At 43.8% G+C, this 21250-nt stretch overlaps 2 protein-coding genes across 6 annotated transcripts; both read right to left on the bottom strand.

Moving 5' to 3' along the window:
* Positions 1-20: 20 nt before the first annotated feature.
* On the bottom strand, positions 21-5314 carry LOC131104413 (gap junction gamma-1 protein-like). Its single transcript, XM_078796952.1, has 5 exons — positions 5187-5314; positions 3025-3294; positions 2731-2956; positions 1629-2306; positions 21-1018 (listed from the first exon to the last, which is right to left on the bottom strand). The coding sequence occupies exons 2-5, from the start codon at positions 3262-3264 to the stop codon at positions 1005-1007; spliced, it is 1158 nt and encodes a 385-aa protein (XP_078653078.1). The 5' UTR covers positions 3265-3294; positions 5187-5314; the 3' UTR covers positions 21-1004.
* Positions 5195-19860, bottom strand: stk11ip (serine/threonine kinase 11 interacting protein). Of its 5 annotated transcripts, XR_013629914.1 has the most exons (27): positions 19694-19860; positions 19420-19524; positions 18966-19168; positions 18807-18881; positions 17676-17771; positions 17493-17600; positions 17355-17426; positions 17142-17271; positions 16950-17053; positions 16784-16873; positions 16663-16704; positions 16419-16586; positions 16246-16339; positions 14961-15341; positions 14679-14893; positions 14493-14603; positions 14184-14400; positions 13505-13629; positions 13185-13422; positions 12333-12463; positions 12159-12256; positions 11841-12031; positions 9845-9929; positions 8592-8674; positions 7599-7825; positions 6108-7530; positions 5195-5315 (listed from the first exon to the last, which is right to left on the bottom strand). XR_013629914.1 is itself a non-coding variant. In XM_078796949.1 (26 exons), the coding sequence occupies exons 2-26, from the start codon at positions 19484-19486 to the stop codon at positions 7390-7392; spliced, it is 3492 nt and encodes a 1163-aa protein (XP_078653075.1). In that variant the 5' UTR covers positions 19487-19524; positions 19694-19860; the 3' UTR covers positions 5912-7389. The 5 variants fall into 5 exon arrangements, 4 of the variants coding, with proteins under 4 accessions (XP_078653075.1, XP_057907537.2, XP_078653077.1 ...); XM_078796949.1 differs by lacking the exon at positions 5195-5315 and having other exon boundaries at positions 5912-7530; XM_058051554.2 differs by lacking the exon at positions 5195-5315 and having other exon boundaries at positions 5912-7530; positions 12333-12442.
* Between the last annotated feature and the right edge of the window lie 1390 nt (positions 19861-21250).

Raw genomic sequence — 21250 nt, 5'->3', positions numbered from 1 at the left:
AAAAATACAACCTCTCTGTTCAAATATATTTATTTACTCTCAAGGAAAAAAATAGTCTCTACATTTAAACACTACCCCCCCCCCCCCCCCAACCAAAAAAATCTGCCTGTAATCTTTGCACAATGGAGTCATATCGTAGAACTGGAAGGCAAAGAGACGTGAGATGATTAACAATGTAGCAACAAGCAGGCTCCAGCTTCCAGTAAAAGTAAAAAGTGACGGCGAAGGCTTTATAAAGCGTTGACCTCTGCGTGGCGCTCCCGTGTTTGGTTGAGAGGTTAAGCATCCATGTTGGTGGATGAAGCCATGACGGATGGAATCACGGATGGAAAATTAGCTCAGCAAAGAAGAATGTATTGAATGTACTGATGAGCGAGATGTTTAGCAAAAACTGTTTGTGGAGCGATGGTAAATTATTTATACAGCATCAATTCTGCAAAGAAAAGCGCTCACTTGCAGCAGGAAGTACAACTACTTCTTGGGTCAAGTTGCGGTGTTTTCGAATGAACACAATTTTGGAATTTCTGGACCATTCAGAATTCAAGCATTTCCCAGGTAAACATGGTGGCCTTTTGGAGCAAATTCAAAACAAGTCCCAACAAAAACAGGCAGAAAAGCAAAGCAAAATAAGAGCTACCAAGGCCGATGAGCCTCAACAAACCTCCCCTTTTGTGAAGAGAAGAAAAGGATCACGGCCCGAGGAGAGGAGGTGGCAACTCAATGGACTGGGATTTGTGGCCAAATAAAGTCCGACCGAGCGAGGAAGACCGTGCTCTGCCTGGGGCGCACTCAACGTTTTTTTCAACATGAACTGATGATGGAACAGCCTTTAAAGATGAACCATTAGTCAGCTGGGTCGGCGTTATTCTTTTCAACAGACGTAATACTGAAAGGCACATTTGGTTCCCCCTCTGTGGTCGGACTGCTTTCCCAGATGGGCCCCAACCTGGTGTGATAAAGGCCAGTAGGAATGACAGCACGCAAGTTTTGGTCAGGAAGCAGGTTCAGGCATGTATTCCTGGAACGGAGACAAGAAACACTTTTATGCTTTAGAAGACATTCTGGATTGTTAGTCTTCATGACGCGAGTGTGCGTGTCATGCACACAGATCTCTGCCAAGGTTGAAACCGTTCTCCGTCAATGAATTAACTGCAGGAATGCCGTCTCTGGATGAAAGTTAACCACAAATTAAAACCAAAGAGAAGCACAGCAAAATCGCAGCAGGACGGCCGTCACTTTTGTGTAACGGAAAGCAAAGTCAAAATAAAAACGATGGTGAAAAGGGCTGGAAAATGGTAATAAATGTAACTTGGTGGTCTTTGGGGGAGATGTACTATAGAATAGATATTTATTTAGTTTTTTATTATCAATTTTTATTATTATTATTTTATTATTGATTATTTAATTTTAAATGGCCCCATGTATAGGAAAGTTATTATATTATATTACACCCATTAGGGATGTTTGATAATTGGGCATCTAAATAGTAGCGCTGATTACTAGGAGCCAGGTACCTCTGCACACACCAAACAGGAAACCAAATTATTGAAGGAACAAATATAAACAGTAGGAGAAACACTGACAAGAGTAGAAAGGAAGTTCCTTTGGTGGCCATAAAGTCATAATACCTTTTTCACTGGCTTCCCCCTGCTTTTCTTGGGCATAGTTGAGGCGGTTCTGCTCAGCCGCCGTTTGCGCCGTTGTGTTGACCTCCGGGCTGCTGCTGCGTGATGGGCTCCCCTCCTCCGTGTGGTAGGCCAGGTCCAGGTGCTGCTGGGCCAGTTTCAAGTGCCTGCGCAACCGCTCCATGTCACGGGATGAGTTGGCCTCGTCACCAAAACTGTTCCTGCCGGAGTCGCCCGTCGGCGAGTTCCTCGGCTCCCCTTTGCCTCCCTTCTTCATGGCGGCATGGTATCCTGGCGGTGCTGTGGGCAAGGCCCGCGAGGAAGACGACGGAATCCTTGACCTGAGGGTGGCCCGCCTGCGGAAGGTGTCGCGGATGCCACCGATGCCCAAGTGCATGATTTCGAAGACTGTGAGGACCAGGCAGAGGAAAGACACCACGTACATCACCAGCAGGAAGATGGTTTTCTCCGTGGGCCGAGACACGAAGCAGTCCACGGTGTGGGGGCAGGGTGAGCGGGTGCACACGTAGAAGGGGATCACCTCAAAGCCGTACAGGATGTACTGGCCACAAAGAAATCCCACTTCAAATGCAGAGCGCCACAGCAGCTGGCATATGTAGACTTTCATTAGGCCATCCCGCAAGATGCGACGCCGGCCATCGTGCTTTTTTTCCCCTGAAACTTGACAATAAAATAAAAAAAGAATGTTCAGACTCCTCAGACTCAAGGGTGGGACACACTTTTGGACAGGTCAAATACAAACACATTTCCACACAGCAGATCCTCGCCTATTACTCCTCCTCCCATATTCACAGATTTTGGTAACTTCCATAGAAAGTGCTTCGATGGCACTATCTGCAGGAGTGGTTCAGTAAGTATAATACTGTATAGCAGTGAGAGTATTATCGATACCTGACTATTTGGCTGCACTAGACCCAGAATTGGTCATTGGCAGTTTTCCACAGGTTTCTGCGCAGTAAACAATGGGATGAAGAACCCAGCATTGAGCGCCATATTGCATCTGCAAACTGCTTCCATTGCCCCAACATGTTTCAAGCCTTACCGAGTCAAAACCGATGATAAAATTCAGGAACAAGCAAATTACTTTTTTCTGCTTTGTCTGGCTTCTCTGGTTCGATCTCCTCTGCGACCATTGGGTCTTCCTCGCCATTGTCCTCGGCCTCCTCGTAGTCCCGCACCGCCCCACGGCTGACGATGGGCATTCTCTTCTTGCGGCTGCGCAGCGGCCGGTAATCACTGTCATCCATACGGGCAATCTTGTGCATGGCGAAGCCCAGATACATGATGGTCGGAGTCGTGATCATGATCACCTGCAGCAGACGTGTGTCCCGTTAGTGGCACGCTCCATGCAAGCCCCTAGATGCGAGCCAACGCTCACCTGAAATATCCAGAATCGGACGTGTGAGAGCGGTGCAAAGGCGTCATAGCACACATTCTCACAACCCGGCTGTTGCGTGTTGCAGATGAATTTGCTCTGCTCGTCGTAGTAGATGGTCTCCCCGCCGACTGCGGTCAGCACAATACGGAAGATGATGAGCACCGTCAGCCAAATCTTCCCCACAAAGGTAGAGTGGTTGGAGATCTCATCCAGCAGACGAGTCAGGAAACTCCAACTCATGGTGCCAAGCTGACCGTGGAGCTAAACAGACTTGTTTCAGGGAGAAGACGACAATTAATGCAAAATGGAAACTGGTCTTAAAATAATCACCAGGAACAGCTACGAGGTCTCAGGTCCCAGGTCCGTGACCGTACTGCTATTTCCTGTTTGGGATTGAATTCTCTTTATCCCCCAGAGCCAGCCTTGTTTTCCGATACAGTGAAACCTCCAAAGAAGAGCTATTTGGTTTTAGTAATCCAACCGCTGACAGTGGTTAACTCATTTTTATATTTGGATGACAATTATAGGATTCATGACAGATTATTTCCTACGCTTTGAAATCTCAACGCATGCAGTCACGCCACGCTTGTATTTCATCATGCAGGTTTACCTAATGTAGAAAAAAATCAGCATTTCAAATCTGGTCAAAACATTTTTGCAGCTTTAGAAGTCAATATAAACGTTTCAAATACAGCATCCTGATCCTGATCTTGAACTTTGAGGAAACATGACTTCTGATCCTGAGAGGAGACGGTGGTAAATACAACTGCAGGCAGACATCTGGTTTTACCCTACAATTAAGAACCACCCTCTAAAATACAGAGCACAGGCAAGGTAAAAGACACAGCAGTTTTAGAACTTGAGTGTCAGGGGGGGTTGAGGGGTTGTGTTCAACATGTTCGTGCAACAACGAGGCGATTGTCCCTTTAAACGCCACTTGCATCCCTCAACTCTCTCAACCGTGACAGAACATGAAATGAAAAGGCTGCTGAGGCCACCGCCTGCGTTTGACCGCCATTGCTCACCAAAATAAAACACTTTGGGGGACTGCAGTGTCATCTTGGACTAGAATGGACGCCTATGAACTGAAGCATCACGACACGTGGCAGGGAGACTAGAATGCAATATGGAGTCGCTGCCCTCTTTTGAACTTGTGTCACTTTGGACTCAAGTAGGAAGACATTCTCTTTTTCTTCAGCGAGTGGAACAAAAAGCGTCACGGTGCATCATCATAAGCATCACATCTTCCTTCCGTCCTGGCGGATTCTTCACCTCATTGGCTTCTCTCTGTACCCGCAAACAAAACTCACCAAGGTGGAATATTTGCACCCTTCCTTGTCAACACACTGTTACATTTCTGCCCCCCTAGTTAACCTCCTGAGACTCGGAAAAACTTGCTTTTGGTGCTTTTTTGGCCAGAAAATGCCTTTTTGTGTGTGTGTAATGTCCTAGTGGACAGCTGCAATTATTTTCTTAATGGATAAATCTAACATATTTTGATTAATGGGCAACTGCTGTATGTGAATATCTTGATCCTGGATAGCTAAGGGAATTAAGACATTCACATTTGAGAGGCTAGAATGAGAGGATATTTACATTTTTTAATTAAAGACGATTAATCGAATACCAAAACAGCTGTTAATTGCAGAATCAATGATTTAATTCACTAGGGCCAATTAAAAAAAAATTTCATTCATCATCTTTTCTAAGAACAGAACCGATTTGCAAATATCAGGTCTGGAGAGTCTGTCCAACGGTTTCCAGATTTGGTGGAGGCGTTTGAACATTCCTGGCTAACCCAAAGCAGAACGCTGGATTTCAGGGTTCAAGGAGCCACAGGAGGAGGCCACATGTGCACCGTGCGCCACAGCATGTCGACCAAGTCCAGCAATGAGACTCAGAGGCTGCACTTTTGTGGACATTCACTTCCAAACGTGAGGGGGGAAAAAGACTGCTGAGGTACCAAGGGTTTGGTGGTAAACCAAAAAAATCCGTCGCATTCCAACATGACGTGAAGCAAACTTCAGAAGAAAGTATTGCTTGCTTGAAAAAACAGTGAAACGGTTTATCCACTTACCCGGCTCCACTCGATAGACCGAAATCCGACAACTTTCTGACCAAAAAAGATCCCCCAAAAGGGGACAATGCGCCACCAAACCCACCTTGTGCGCTCCCAACCGCGCGTCGTCGCTCCAAGCGCTTAATTGGTCCACCAGCTTTTCCTAATTAGCGAGTCAGGCTGCCTTCAGTCCGAGTCCATCCAGTCCGTCGTGACCCCCTTGTGCCGGGGTCTGCAACACCAGAAAAGTAGTTTAGAGCTCCTGCGGGCTCCCGGCTCTTCCTCCTCCTCCTCTTCGTCTTCTTCTTCTTCTTCTTGCTGTGTAAACGCACCCCCTCCCTTGCATGAAACCTGAGAGCAGGAACTTTTTTTTTTTTTGCCCCAACACAAAAGTTGTTTTGAAAAATGACCAAGTTGGGCAATTGTCCCGTTTGCCTAAATTACTTCTGCAGGAATTTTATTGGCACGTTTAACTGGGAAATGAACATTTTACTTAAATCTTCAAAGAATAAAGATGTGTAGTTGAGTGAAGATGCCCGTTTATATGCTGAGCATTCCCCAAATTGCGTTTGTTTGTTTGTTGAATGTTTGCTCCGGCTATTTGGTCATTTGTTACGAGGGGGACCGATAATAGCAACGCACACAGGAAGTACACCTTGCCAGGTGTACGATCATGATCGATAATTCCAAAAAAAACGTAATGTACGATTATTTTACCCCTTTAATACGTGGCCCCTAGCAATATTGCAACATGCATTATCATGTTACACTTTACAGCCAAATGGGGGCGCTGTTCCGACAGTGCCAACATAATGATGAATAACATAACTAAAACGCAAAACACATATAACCCTTTATTTCCATCTACATTGTCATCAATAAGCTACATTTCTGCTAACTTACTGTAAATTTGGCACCCGGCCACGTAAGAGTACACTACACAAAATCTCTACACTACATTGTCATCTGGAGCAGTTCAAAATCAATATTTATGTAATAGTGTGACAAAAACATCAGAACTCACCAGAATGTGCTCCTTACAGGCCAGACAGTTGTGGTGCTCATAATCGTTGGTCTAGAAGCGGCGACAAAATCTTTCCCGAGCTTCGTGGTTGGCTGACCTCTCCTCATGATGTCTAGAAAGTCTGCCTGAACATTAGTTTTGCTCTGATCAACCAATCAGAGGACAAACGCTACCGTTATTGTGAGTCACTGAACTGGCTCCGTATGGCAAATCTTAAATCTGATTGGTTAAATAAATAGCCCCATTGCTCATGGACTTTAGGTGACATCGGCCCAGCACTCATGGCTCTGAAGGCCCTGGGCAGATTTGACTGACATGACAACACAACAGAGAAGCTGAAATCTAATTGCACAAAATCTAACATTCACGTACAGGACGCTGGGATTAAATTAATACACATTCATCGAACAATTACAAGAATTTTGCTTGCATTCGTAGCTCAGTGTTTCTGATAAGTGTTTGGGCCACCAGTGACGGCTTTGCTGGCCTGATGGCACACCACTGGAAAGGTCTGCAAATTAATGTAGAGTAAAATGGAATAATATTACTCAATAAAAAGGAATTTATTTTACTGTTAGAGTATGCCAAAGGCCAATTTAAAAAAATGGATACCCCTGGCATAATCCAATATCACCCTTTTGGATTCGAGGAGTGGTGGGGGGACCTGAGGTTAAGAAAATCCTTCCTGCTCCCTTGCAGAGATGTGCACTACTATGGTGCAAAGCAGAACTTTCACAAGAGGAGTCTCATCCGCTGTTAATGTTCATTTCCACATCCATGACTTGGGTTTTGTTGACGTTTGAAGGCTTGCTGCTGTTCTGCATCTTCCTCCGAGCCTCAGACGGGCAGCTGTTTCTACAGCCAGCAATGCAAACATGTGCGCGACAGAGCCTGTTTGCTGGATGTGGAGCGTATGGGTTCAGCAGGAGGTGATCCGGGTCTCAAACAATCACGTGCACAACACATCTGCAGTGCTGGTGGCAAGAAGAAATATTTACACTGTGGCGTTGGGTAGTGCTGCCTTCACATGTCTCTGACGCAGAGCTTCACTATGCTTGTACCCAAAATACCAGCACAAATACCAAAACATGATCGACTACAATCAGCTTGGAATTCCGTATCTTCACCACAACAAAAAACAAACTTCAACACAATGTCACACAATGTCACACAATGTCCCGAATCCGCTTCTTGGAGACAGAATGCAGCTTTAAGGATAGAAGGCCTGCTTCATTTTAACTGCAACTCCAGGGAGCTAATCCAGACGACTTCCCGTTGTTTGCTACATCTCTGTGTCGTGCACGCTGGTGTGCAGCCTGACGCCAAACATGGCCTCCCATTGGGTTTTGACCCACGCCAGTAGAGCCTGCAGGAGCTCAGAGCTCTCTGAGCGCACACACCAGGTCTTCTCCTCTTTCTGAGTCTTGAAGATCAAAATTTGGAGCCGTCAATCAAGAGTAAGACGTCATTACAATTTGAACCACAGCTCACCTCGTCGTAGAGCTTGACATCCATCCGCTGCAGATCGCCGGGCCAGAGGTGGACGGAGCTCACGCAGCTGATGGGTAGTGTCTCAAGGATGGAGAAGCTCCCGCTGCCCGGCTCCGGGTTGCCCTTGACTGTTGGCAGGTTCGTGCTCTTCCTCCACTGGTGATCCTCACTCAGCAGGTACAGAGTCTCTCGAGTTGCCAGCACAGTTGTTGGCACCCAGGTGTTGTCTGAGATAACACACCACATTAAGACTTTGTTTAATTCACATGGACATTGACATCATGCTTACTGTTTCATTTTTTTGGTTGCAAACCAAGTGTTGCCGCAGAGTGACATGTCAGAAAAGTTTGGTATCACACCAGCAAAGCAGATCCGGACATGCTTATATGGCAGAAATACCGAATAAATTCCACTGATGTACGCTGCTGTGCCTGAAGCTGATTTTACAGAAAGCAACATCCTGCACTTAAGACATGAAAAGTCAGTAGTAATTTTACACGGATAAAGTCACAATATCGACAGAAGCAAAAGAGAGAAGCTAATGAGAAAAAGTATAAATTAATAGAAAATAACATGGCCGCACGGTGGACAAGTGGTTAGTCTGTTGGCCAAGTGGTTAGTCTGTTGGCCACACAGTCAGGAGATCGGGAAGACCTGGGTTGGAATTTCCGTGGTCAGAAAAAATACATTCTTTTTTTTAAAACAAAGTTGTAATTTTTGGATCATTTGGTTGAGGGAAAAAGTGTAGATATTATGGGAATGAGGTCAAAACATTATGGGAATACTTGAAACTTTTCATAACTTTATAGCATATCTACACATGTTGCTTTACAAAATATCAGAGCGACCCTTGCATCCTTTCACTTTTTACGATGTGGCCCTCGGTAGAAAACGTTTGGACACTCCTGTCGTAGACACCATTCACAGCATCAATCAGAAACCCAAACAGCATCATACTGCTCTGGTAACAATGAAGAGTGAAGCAATACAAACCTTGCAGCAAAAAAGCCAGAATATAGCAGAACTGCAACTGGCCGTCCTCCACATCTGCTTGGATGTCTTCACACACCAGAGGCCTGGCACAGGAAAAGAACACAGGAACATGACGCAAATACGGTGCTGGCTGCCACTCGGGTACATAACTGGCGATGCAATACAATACAGGAGCTATTATTTTACAGTGGTGTGAAAAAGTGCTTGCTCCGGGTCCGGATTTCGTGTTTTTTTCATACTTACATTTTTCAGATCATCGAACAAATTTTAATATCCACAACTGAATGCAAAATACAGTTTTTAAATGAAACTGAAAAAAATACAAAAAACCTACACGGCCCTTGTTGAAACATAACTGGGATTAATTGAGACATATTAGGTTATAAAGCCATTCCACAGTGAGAGCCATTTTCCATAAATGGCAAAAACATGGAACAGTGGTGAACCTTCCCAGGAGCGGCCGTCCAACCAAAGCTGCTCCAAGAGTGCAGCAACAACTCATCAAAGAGGTCACAAAAGACCCCACAACAACATCCAAAAAACTGCAGCCCTAACTCGGAAGGTGTGTGTCCCATTACATGTAAAAGTAATGCCACATTTCAAAAAAAGAACATCATACCAACAGTAAAATATGGTGGTGGTAGTGTGAGGGTCTGGGGCTGTTTTGCTGCTTCGGGACCTGGAAGACTGTGATAAATGGAACCAGGAATTCTGCTGTCGACCAAAAACTCCTGAACGAGAATGTCAAACCAAAACACACCAGCAAGTCCACAAAAAATCAGTAAGGTTTTTTTTATAGTGAGAATGTATATTTTTTGTGAGTGTCTATAGGTTGCAAAAAGTGCTTACACTCCGGAAAATACAGTATGCAACTCTAAGCACATATTATTTGTAGCTTTTTTATAGTGAGAATGTATATTTTGTGTGTGTGTGAAACTTGGGTAATTATTCAGTGTCTGCTTGGTTCATTGGAATGGCCTTGTTCCTCTCCGATGGAGAGAAGAGAAGACTGCTGGTGTATGCTTGAGCAGATGAAAACATCCAATAAAAGGTGGCGAACAACAACCAGCACAACAGCACACACAGGTCTCGCTGTGCAACACATGCTTCCAATTAAGGTGCGGTTTACCAGCTAATTTAGCAGGGCTATGCTACAAGATGAAGTCTAAAAAGGCTGCATGTAATGGAGAAAAGATGTTTTCATGCATGTGCATACAAATTAGCTCATTAGCACATGGGGGAATGGAAGTTACCAGAGATGGTGCTGAGGGTTGAGTCTGGTGGTCGAGATGGACCTCAGTTTGCTGTCAGACTTGTGCGCCATCTCGCGCACGATTCCTACAGTGAAATGATACAACCAGGACACAAGACAATTGGTGTTTGTTCAACTCAAAGAATGAAACCAAACAAATGACTCATGACTAAAAAACACACAACTACCATAAAGGGTCTGTACACACCCAAGTCTGCTTGGAAAAGAGGTCGGAAGTCAATTGTTGAGACTATTGTTGCTACTGCGTGTCTCTGGTTGCAGGCGTACTATCGCAGGGTGAGAAAATGTCTGCAGTACAATGCCAGCTCGTGCTCACTTTCAAGAACAGTAGCGTCTCATCAGAATTGACAGCTATAATGGCGTGGAGTGGATTGCTGCAGCAAGGTTTCATGGTCAAGTGTGAATGGACACACTTGACAAAAGGATTTTTTAAAAAGGACACTACGTTGACTGTTATTTACTGTTAGTTACCGTTATTTATATGTTAATAACCTGCAGTACCTACAAAACTACTAAGTTTAATATTAGAGAAGTCTATGGCGGAATTTGAAATGTCGGTGTGTTGAGTGATTCCACGGTGACTGAGGATTGAACCAGCAACCATCGGATTGAGAGACGACTAATTTATTACTTGAGACATGTCAATGTGTACAATAACTGTAATGCTTTTCCACTAGTAGGGGGTGCCAATTAAATTGCCTATTCAATTTAAATGGAAAAAGTCCCACAAAAAATATGATATTACAGTAAAGACACCCTGATACATCGCCAATGTGTCTTGAACGAGCTGATCATTTTGACATCGGATTGATTAGAATCGGCTGAGAAATGTGGAAGGAGATAATGGTCAAAAAAATGAGGCGGGGGAAAAAAAAGGAAGAAGTAGAGGGCACAGAAGTCAGATGTTTCTTGTAGTTTGTCCCCGTGGTTGCTCACATGTTGGGAAGGATTTTGGACAGAAAAGATCTCCAAAGAGGAATGTTTCCACCTCCATGCTCATTTTCAGCATTTCTCTGCCTCCAAACACTGTCATGGTTTGAGATTCTGCAGTGCTCGGAAGGTCCTCCTGCTCAGGAAGACACATGTACAGGCCCGTCTGGAGTTTGCCAACAAACACCTGAATGACTAAGACAAGCCTCGGGAAGAGAGATGCTGTCAGATGAGATCAAAACTCTCGACTCAACGTGTTTGTGGGTAAAGAAATTAGCCAACAACACCATCCCTGCTGTCAAGCATGGAGGTGGAAACATTTTGCTTTGGGGCTGTTTCTCTACTTAGGGAAACGAGTCTCGTCCACCTGAAGTAGTAAACTGGCAAAGTAATTATGTGCAGATGTTCTATTTAGATGGCAATCAAACAGGTCGAGATGTTATTCAACAAACTCAAGCGAGGGTGTAAATCATCATGTTCCATATTATTCCAGACATTCCTGGGCTCAGCAGGATCCCAATAAAAGGTTCTCCCCCTGGCTGCTGGTTCTCACACGCAGAGGAGTGAGCGTAGGATCCCGTGTGTGATCATATATATATATATATATATATATATATATATATATATATATATATATATATATATATATATATATATATATATATATATATATATATATATATATATATATATATATATATAGTATGACATCTATATATATTTCTTATATATGACATCTATCTATCTATCTATCTATCTATACATATATATATATATAGAGAGAGAGAGAGAGAGAGAGAGAATCAGTCAGAGTGGGTTGGTTTAAAAAAAAAAAAAAAAAAAAAGATCAATAAGTCGATTCCTCATTTTGCATTAAATTAACACAGGGAGCGCCATGCTGAGAGCAGTCTACCCAGCGAGTGGAGGGAAGGGGGGCGAATGTCAATGAGTTTCTTTCACACAATATAAGTCATCCTTTTATGTGTTTTTCCACATTTTCTACAGGAAGTGTTTTCAGCTCATGTTTGGCCCGCCTTGCTTCTTACCTGTCAGCAGGCCAAAAAAGCGTTTGCAGCGCACACTGTCCCGAACCAGGAGGGTGTAGGCCACGCTCTCTATTCCACCACCGTCAAATGCCATGTGGATGCTCTGAGAGCCAAGGCCCACCTCCAGGTAGCTGAGCTCTATGATTGGGTGGCAGTCACGCTTCTGGAGCCAATCAGACAGCTGCCCTTTGCTGGGAGGCAATACATGCAAGTTAAAGACATAACTCCAAAATAACGCGCAACTTTTATGAATATATTGTACAGGGGGGCAACACAGCACACATTTTGTACTACACTGAGTGTTCCTCAGCCACCCACCTGTCTGCTGATGTCACTTCAAGAACATAGATTCTCTTGTCCGACACTGCCACCAGAGACGGAAACTCCTCTGGTTCCCCGAATCTCACAGTCGATGTCTGACAGCAAACAGACAACAAATGGACATTCATCCTGAAGGAATGTCACCGGTACGCAGGCCCAACAGATGCTCACCTTTAGGAAACAAGTTAGCTCCTCCTCCTCTTCGAAGACATCCACATCTAAGAAAAGTTTCAGCCGATGATCCACCGCTTCAAAAGCCTCAGTTAGCAGGTCCAAGTCATCTGGGTGGGGGGGATGTTCAACTTAAAGACATCGGAGCATGTTTGTATGTTGAAGACACCATCGCAATCTATTTTGGCTTTGGATTAATTGTGTTTGGATTGAAAAATGGAAAAAAACTCTGATTTTCAAAATTTTGTCATCAGTCTGGCCCACCAGTTATTTTTCACTCACACCGTCACAGTAGTAATTTGACATAGTAAAAAAGTTGGGGTGTGAAAATTGACAAGCCCTATAAATCTGATAACAAATTTTAAGGCAATTAACCCAGCTGCAGCACAGAATGACACTAAATCCCTGCCACTTCTATGGGAACGCATTTCAGGCAGTTTGTACAAGTAGCGTTGCCGTTGCGCATGTGCTAATGGGCAGTTGATTTGGTAATGACAATCTACAGAAAGAAACTTAAAAGAAACTTAAAATTAATCCAAAGCGACCCTGCAATTAATTTGATTAAAATTTGTAATCATTTGAGAGCACTACACAAAAGTAAATAGGTGGACACAATTTGTAGGACTACACAAAATGTACAAAACCAACTTAGACCAAAGAAGAACCACTGCATCGAATGTTTGAATAAAAATGTGGATACTGAGTCACTAGCATCAATGAAAAGTTCCCCCCTCCCACAGTCATAATGATGCCTGTCGGTTTGTTATCCTCCATGAACCAGGAAACAGGAAGTAGCTAGCTATAAATGGACGTTACATCCTTCAAAACACAGCTTCAGGGTACAGTACACACCGGCTGAGTTGGTTCGTCCTGCGGGCTGGATCCCAGGTGGCGTTGAAGAGATGGCGGCATAGCAGTAGCTCCCAGCCAGATCCTCCTTGCTTTGAGTGTCACCATGGTAGGAGAGGCAGCAGGGGTCGGCCCCGACTTCCTCAGCGAAAAAGGAGCTCCCCTGCGCGGTGAAAAAAGCAGTGTCTTTCGTAGCGGCAGGTTCTTCTGCAGCAGGACTGCTGCTAATACGAGCATCCGCCTTGTCAGACAGAACAAGACAGCAGTCGACGATTTTGAAAATGTATTAGAGGAGAAAAAAATATTCCAGTGATGTATAAAACCTTATTGTCTTCTTCACTGCCTGCCCTTGTTGGGTGTTGGATTGGTGTACTGCTGTAAGGAAATGACTGGCCCACTCGTTGGACCACATGATCGCTTCCACATTCCCGACAGCGATGAGAGTTTCCTGCAATAAACAAAAACATTCACAACCATTCACACCTATAGGTAATTTGGACTTCTCTATGAACATGACATGTGTTTTTGTACTTTGGGGGCAGGAGAGACTACAAGTACCTGGTTAGAACACACCTGTGTTTGCTTTAAACCTTCAGGCAATCTAGTGTGTTTTTAAGTGAACTGAGAAATCTTCAAGACATCTGTACAGCAAAGCTAAGGCTTTACTTGTGCATGCTGGTGCACGTACCTAATGTTAGCTTTGGCCAAATCACTGAAAGGTGGCTCAGAGCAGAGTTGTTATCTGTCTGCTGATGATTACGAAGGTAAGAGATTACCGAGGGAGAGCAAACATCTGGAATTCTTCCCTCACATCTTTCAAAAAGGAAACTACAGCCTTGATAGAAATCACACAATCGCGTTTTTGTTCACAAACAAGCCAAGTGATGAGTTTTCCATCTTCCACTTCAAAGACACAGAAGGCAGCGTACGTCAGAAAATGCCAAGAGCTGACTCACTCACTGCCGTTGCATAGCCTGACTTATGCGCCGTCATCACACTCACCTTCGCCGTCCATGTCACATTCCATCAACTCCTTGACTTCCTGCACGTCTACTCCCTCTGGCGGCATCGTAAGCCCCGCCCTCCTCCCTCTTTCACCTCCAGGCTCTGTGAACTCTGACCCACAACGAAGGCATTGCAGATGAACACAGCTGGGGACGAGCTCTGTGCCTCGGCTGCGATTGGCCTCTGCCACAAGCGACAGCAAACCACTGAGATCCTGGTCAAGAAAGAAACGCGAGAAAATAAACATAGTGAATGGTGATGTCATAGGTTTGAGCCAACACATCAACGGGGATGCATGTTAATAACCTGCAGTGCCTGCTGTGGGTCGTCATCCAGAAGCACATAACGTCTCCGCCTTTTCTCCTCCTTGATGGAATCAAACTGGATCTCCACTGCTGGAAAGGTAGATTCTGTCACCTGAGGAAAATGAATTGATACTTGATGTTGCTGCTGTGGCTTATGGGTAAAGGGCAAATAAAGCGTATTCCTCACCCCATCAGTCCAAGTTGCTGTTGTAGCGTCCACACAGGTCAGACAGTCCAGCTCCAGGCGACATCTCTCCTGGCCGGACTGCACATCCACTTCCAGCAGATGGCCCTGTTTGACACGCAGAAAGACCTCCCTACTCCTCATCTCCTCTTCCTGGCCTTCATTGGCCTCTTCATTGTCAAATAAGACACCCACAAGAAGCGGCAGACACTGGTCCACTGCAGAGGACAGACCGTGCCAAAACAAAATTGGTGTCACAACATAAAAAATACTATTTATAATTACCTCCCAGATGTTCATCATCTTCTTCCTCCCTGGTATCCCCACTCTCCAGGCCTTCTACCTGACCATCCGTCACTATCTCTTCTAACGTGGACTCTGTATGCCGAGGGCTCTGACTCGGCCACTGTAAAGTGGACTCTGTCTCTTGCTCTGTGTCCAGCTCAAGCATTCCTGTCTCGGATGAGAGAAGCGGCGGAGGAAGGACCTCCGGGGATGGATCCCGAGGTGTCACAAGGCTGTCGGTGAGGTTTTGTGGCCCATGGGAAGCAATGGCAGTGGGCAATGCTGCATCTAGGTGATGCTGGTACTGGAGCCAGTCTTCTCCAAGCTGATCTCTGAAGCTGGACATTCGCTCAATCTCCTCTTGGTGTGGGAGGCCAATGACTACACAGGAAACGGAAAATGGGCCATCATCCTTGTTTGTGTATACTCATTGCACTGTTGTAAGGGAAATATCTGCTTTTGTGGCCTTATTGGTCCTACTGCAATTTTGATATTAATTTTATATTTATTTTTATATATGATTCATTCATTCATTCATTTTGTACCGCTTTTTCCTCACGAGGGTCACGGGGGGTGCTGGAGCCTATCCCAGCTGTCTTTGGGCGAGAGGCGGGGTACACCCTGGACTGGTCGCCAGCCAATCACAGGGCACATATAGACAAACAACCATTCCCACTCACATTCATACCTTTAGACAATTTGGAGTCACCAATTAACCTAGCATGTTTTTGGAATGTGGGAGGAAACCGGAGTACCTGGAGAAAACCCATGCATGCAAACTCCACACAGAGATGGCCAAGGGTGGAATTGAACCCTGGTCTCCTAGCTGTGATGTCTGCGCGCTAACAACACAATCGCCGTGCCGCCTGATTTATCACATATAATACATATTTATGATTTATTTTATTATTAATCTATACTGTATTATTAAAATTATTTTTCATTTTCACATAATTTGCATGCATATAATAATTGTTCCTCATCTTTTTTTTCACAAAATGCCTGAAAGGCGACCTATTATGCTCATTTTTCAGGCCCTTTGTATTGAGTTGTGGACTCCTATAGAGCAGCTACAGACAATAACCTGTACAGAAAGCTTTCTAGATCTTCCAGAATCTGCACCTATTCCAGCTGTCTTTCCTAAACGGTCTGTATTCCACACACGGCAATCAAGTCTGGTGCTTTTGTGTCTCATTGAACATTACAGTCACATCAAATAACCTCTAAATGGAATAAATAACAAATCCGTGATCAGTGGAAGATTACAAAACACACAGGCACTTACAATATAACCCACCCTGTGATGAAGACACTGCCCTGGCCTGGTTGTCTGTATCACTGGGCTCAGAGATACTCGCTCGCCGCACTTTCACCTTGCTCTGCACACAGAATGCATTCAAGCAGATGAACGACATCAACATTAACTCCACCACCTTGGGTCAACATTATCCTTCATACCTTGGACTTCTTCCTGCGACTGCGAGGAACTCCCACCTCCCCGACTGACATGCTGTCACTGAGCTCCCCAGCTCCACTCGACACATCTGGGTGACTGCGCTCTGACACTGAGAGTGTAAGAGGAGATGGCTGCACGTGGACAATCGGTTGTCTTCCATTTGGCAGAATCTACGGAAAGCAGCGGGCTGGCTTTATCCTATATCGCCGTGACTCTTCACAACCATTTTCCCAGAAGAAAACTTACAGATAACTCAGAGGAGGAAAGCTGGACGCCATCGAGTTTAAACTGTTAGAAACCAATGAATGTATATGAAACTCAGTCCTCCCAATAAAACCATAACCATCAAAATTTGTATTTTACCCACTCTGAGGCTGACAGCCTTTGGGGAAAGGTGGTGGACAGTGGATGTGCGGTGGGTCTTCTGGAAGTACAGTGGGTTGCCCTCCAGGTTCAGCTTTATGAGAGGATATCAGTGTGGTTAAATGCTGATCTCAGTCTCTGTACAGGTGGATGTATGTGTGTATCCTCACTGTGTTAAGGCAATGAAGCAAAGAGAGCGGAGCCAGCTGTGAATGCTCCAGCAGAAGATTATAAGCCAGGTCCAAGTGCTGGAGTGATGCCAATTGCTCCACACCTACAACATGAGCGATATAAACATAGTTAAAAGGCACACATGATCGTGTGCATTAGTATATTTGAATTTTGGTCAATGGTCAGCGTACCATTAATAGTCTCTAGTTCATTGTTCCTGAGGATGAGCATGAGAAGTTTAACTCTGGCGCTTAGGCTAAGTATTGGCGCCCTCTGCAGGCAGTTGTAGCCCAGATTCAGGCGTTCCAGTTCACTCAAAGGCTGCAAGGAAAGGAAGGACACAGCACCACAAATAATTTTTTTTAAAAAGAACAAATGTAGGAGAGAAAGAGTAGACACACAACCTTTAGAAATTCAGAACAGTCCTGAATCTTGTTGTGGCTTAAATCCAAAGACTTGAGGACGTTCAAGAGACTCTAAGACATAAGAAGTTGTGTGAGCTGTCAAGAAACGTTAGACTATTTCTTGGTGGCGTGTCTCACTAGGGACTGGTCAAGGCAGACGATGTAATTGTAGCTGAAGTTGAGGGTGTGCAGCTCCAGCCATGGCAGCGCAGAGCTGAGGTCACCTCCGCACAGAGAGAGCAGCTCCTGCCGGAACAAGACCTCCATGGAGTCAAAGGGGGCTGAAATTGTCAGACAGGGTAACAAACACACAGTTTGTACCTCCAGGGAGCTGAGGCTCTTCGAGCAGATGAAGACCTCCAACTGGGAGTAAACTCCTCTGAGTCCCTCAAGACAGTGTGGCGGAATGTGCTTCAGCTGCAGAAATACAGAGAAGAAGGGCATACATTTACTTCAATTTATATTCAATAATAATGAAAAAAATGTCCTAGTGTATACAAGTGTATACAAATGCATAACTAGTAGATATTAAAAGTAACTCACAGAGTAAGCAGTACAGGTAAACAAATGAGAATGAATTATTATTGCAGTAATCCCTCTATTATCTTAATTAGCTCAGTAATCAACCAAGTAAGTGTAGAAGTCATTATTTATTATTTATATATTGAATATTTTCGTAGTTGGAGAGTTAGAGCATAGGAAACCTGTGCACAAGCTTTTAATATACATAGTTTTAAGATTGGAGCCCTGTAGCCATAAAATAACACGACTCTTTACACTCGTATTGGACAATATAGAAGACATAAGAAAAAATAAGTCACATATGACATAAGTAAGACATACCATAGGCTAAAAATGTTAGCATTGAGACAGTTCCTTGTTGTTGCTGTTTTTTTTTTTTTACATCCTGTTCTGCACAGCGGAGTAACTTATTACTGTAACATTACTGACACCCAGTGACCAGTCTGGAATAGTACATACGACATACTATACTAATTTTGTATGTTAATTTATGAGCGCTATTAGCCAAGGATGTCATACAAAGGTGAAAAGTGATGACATGTCTTTGTTTTGACACACCTGCACAGTCTGAGGGAAAGTGGCGGTGATCACTGATGCCGCAATAGCACGAGCCGTGGCTTTTGTCATCTGTGTTGAAAGGCATTTAGCAGCATTTGCTGATACTGATTGATGGCCGATTGATCGGAGCATGATATCTTTGACTGCATCTTCTGAATGTGTTTTATGTCACTTTTATGCATGTTCAATTTTGGCAAAAAAATCCATACATTTTCTGTACCGTTTAACCTCACAATTTGCTGAAATTTGCTCTTTTTTTAAAAAAAAAGAAATAATAGGCCGTATTCAACCACACAACAACACTAAGAGGCGAGGAATTACCGTACTGATATTGAGCAACACGCAATAATTTAAAAAGGTGAGAAATTTTACCTCCAAAAACTTTAAAGACTTGAAAGGGAAAAGTTTCACCACAGACTGAAGCCTTGTGCTTGGTGAGTTGATAAGCTGCAAAACATGTTTTTTTAAAATAAATACACACCTCATCAATAAATACACAAATAACACAATTACTATGCAGTTTGCACTTACCTTGAAGGAGATTGTCTTCTGCAGGATGTCAAAGAGGAACTGTAGCTGCAGCAGGGAGGCTGTGTCAGCAGGGTGGGAAGGCAGCGCCATGAAGCTGTGCTGCTGGTTCCTGGACAGCAAATGTTGCTCAAACAGCTGGTTCAGCTGCTGCAAGCTGGCCGCTGACAGAGTCAGTGTGCTGCTGCCCCCAAGCACTAAGTCACCTGAGGTAGAGTGACGATACTTATCTCAGCACTGATGATGTGAAATATTTCTACTAGACTGACAGTGAATGACATGGCAAGCATGCAAAAGAATTAGGAAATACTGATAAGCCATCCCACTGGTTGCCAGTTTCCATCCTGACCATTAGTGCCTTTGAGCAAAACACATAAACAGGGTCGATTGTTTGCACACGCATTAGGACGCCTTGTATGTAATGACATTTCAATGTCATTTCAACAGATTGACTCACCATCATTTCGGAGGAGTGTTGCCAGGCTGTTAACAAGCGACGACAGGCCACCAGAAGTACGAGCCATACTTGGCCAGCGCTGGCAACGAGCTGTTGTGACTCCTTCTGTGGCAGATATAGCAAATGAAGTGCTACTGCTTTTATTAAACAATAATACAAGCACTGCTAAACACCATTTTGCACGAATCATCATAGAAAGACAACGAGATTCACAACTTCGCTACAGTTAGCTAGCGCTACACTTCCTGCCAGGTCACAAGATAAAAATAAATACCTGCGTTGTGAAATCCAAGCCAACATGTGGTCTAAAGCTCCGTTAAAGAGCCACACTCTCTTCATGAAGAAGAACAAGCGCTGTTTAAGTCGTTAAATGGGTGTTTCATGGCACTACTGTGCACAGTGATAGTTGTCAACATTTGTGTCACGTGACCAGAAGTTCCTTTTGCCTACGGTAGCCGTGGAGAATCAAAATTATGAATTTTAGCAACCGTGTAAAGGGCTACGGACATGCCCAGCATCAAAATACTGTACAACTGTATACAAAATGTCGAGCAATATCCGTTTAGTCTTCAATGCAGCATATGAGCCGTCAGTGTTGCATAAATGTGTCAATAAAAATGTCACATCACTTAAACCTGCACTTTAGTGGTCAATAGTGCAAATTTTAATCGATCCAATACCGAGTAAATACCATGAACAGATAGCGATACTTTTTACTTGAACACTTCAAGGACACTGAAAGATTTTGTGATGTTTTATTGGAAATCAAACAGAAAGACCATATCATATAAAACAAAGTTAATTGTGTTAACAATATATAAAACAATATAAAATAATAGGGGTGTCACAAGATCTCATGACGTGACAAGATTTCTCGCTCAGAAAAAAATTGTCTCATGGACACTAGGCCTGGGACGATAAAAAAATTTATTAATCACACAATAATTGCTCAAGCATGTAATAAATGCATCAACGAGTTTCTGTAAAGTTTGGACACCCCTGACCGGGTGTATGTGTAACTCCATTTTGTGCTGTCCTGCTAATCAGTTGTTAGTTTGTTTTTCCAACTCACTGACTCATGGCCTCTATTTATCCAATCAGCAGTCCAAGCACTGAGTCTTAATTAGGTGAAGTCAAAGCCAAGCCCTAAACAGGGCCCTCATTCATGGTCAGAAAATGGCAAAAAAAGATATCTGTTACAGTACATTTTTGTATACTGTATAAAACAAATCTAGTAGAAAGTGTATTAGCATAGTAATGTGTTTGGTTAGTGTACTGTGGTGCTACTAGGGAGTTACATTGGAAGTCAGATTGACGTCAAACATTTACTGATTGGAAGCATGTGATAGAAATGCTTAATAGACTACTGTAATAGAACTTAAGAGAAGCTTGTTCACCTCCATGTTTAGCCTTACTGATCGATGGGAAACTTACAGTAGCATCACACTAGCGTTACTGTAGTCACTGGCAACTTTTCATTGAGGTAAGGCAGAGGTGTCCAAACTTTCTCCACCGAGGGCAGGCGTATACAAGAAATGGAAGAATGTGGGGGTGGGCTACATTTAGATTCTTTACCGTTTGGTTTATTTAACACACCAACATCAATCCGAGGTGATTTAATACATCCTAAAAAGTGAAATACCGTGTGTAGTGTCCTGTCCATTACCTTCCAACAGGAAGTCTTGCCTGAGGCGTTGTGTGTTTGTCAGCAGTAAAGTCAATAAAGGACCTCCGGTTGTATATTTATGTTAAAATTATACCTTATTGACATCCAGTGGGTATGTTTATTTGTTCCAGAATGCATAGCAAGTTACACAAAGGAACATCACAT

The sequence above is a fragment of the Doryrhamphus excisus genome, linkage group LG15, assembly GCF_037039965.1.
Source record: "Doryrhamphus excisus strain RoL-2023G ecotype Guam linkage group LG15, RoL_Dexc_Guam_v1.1, whole genome shotgun sequence".
Taxonomy (NCBI): domain Eukaryota; kingdom Metazoa; phylum Chordata; class Actinopteri; order Syngnathiformes; family Syngnathidae; genus Doryrhamphus; species Doryrhamphus excisus.
This window is presented reverse-complemented; position numbering and strand designations above follow the sequence as displayed.

Excerpts from the sequence above, each read along its gene's own strand:
- LOC131104413 (XM_078796952.1), bottom strand. The coding sequence starts at position 3,264 with ATGAGTTGGAGTTTCCTGACTCGTCTGCTGGATGAGATCTCCAACCAC. Across the intron at positions 2,957-3,024 it reads TCCGATTCTGGATATTTCAG|GTGATCATGATCACGACTCC; the intron begins GTGAGCGTTGGC and ends CGTCTGCTGCAG. Across the intron at positions 2,307-2,730 it reads GCCAGACAAAGCAGAAAAAA|TTTCAGGGGAAAAAAAGCAC; the intron begins GTAATTTGCTTG and ends TTTATTGTCAAG.
- stk11ip (XM_078796949.1), bottom strand. The coding sequence starts at position 19,486 with ATGGCTCGTACTTCTGGTGGCCTGTCGTCGCTTGTTAACAGCCTGGCA. Across the intron at positions 15,342-16,245 it reads ATCACAGGGTGGGTTATATT|TCATTGGCCTCCCACACCAA; the intron begins GTAAGTGCCTGT and ends TTTCCTGTGTAG. Across the intron at positions 14,401-14,492 it reads ACCCACAGCAGGCACTGCAG|GATCTCAGTGGTTTGCTGTC; the intron begins GTTATTAACATG and ends TTTCTTGACCAG.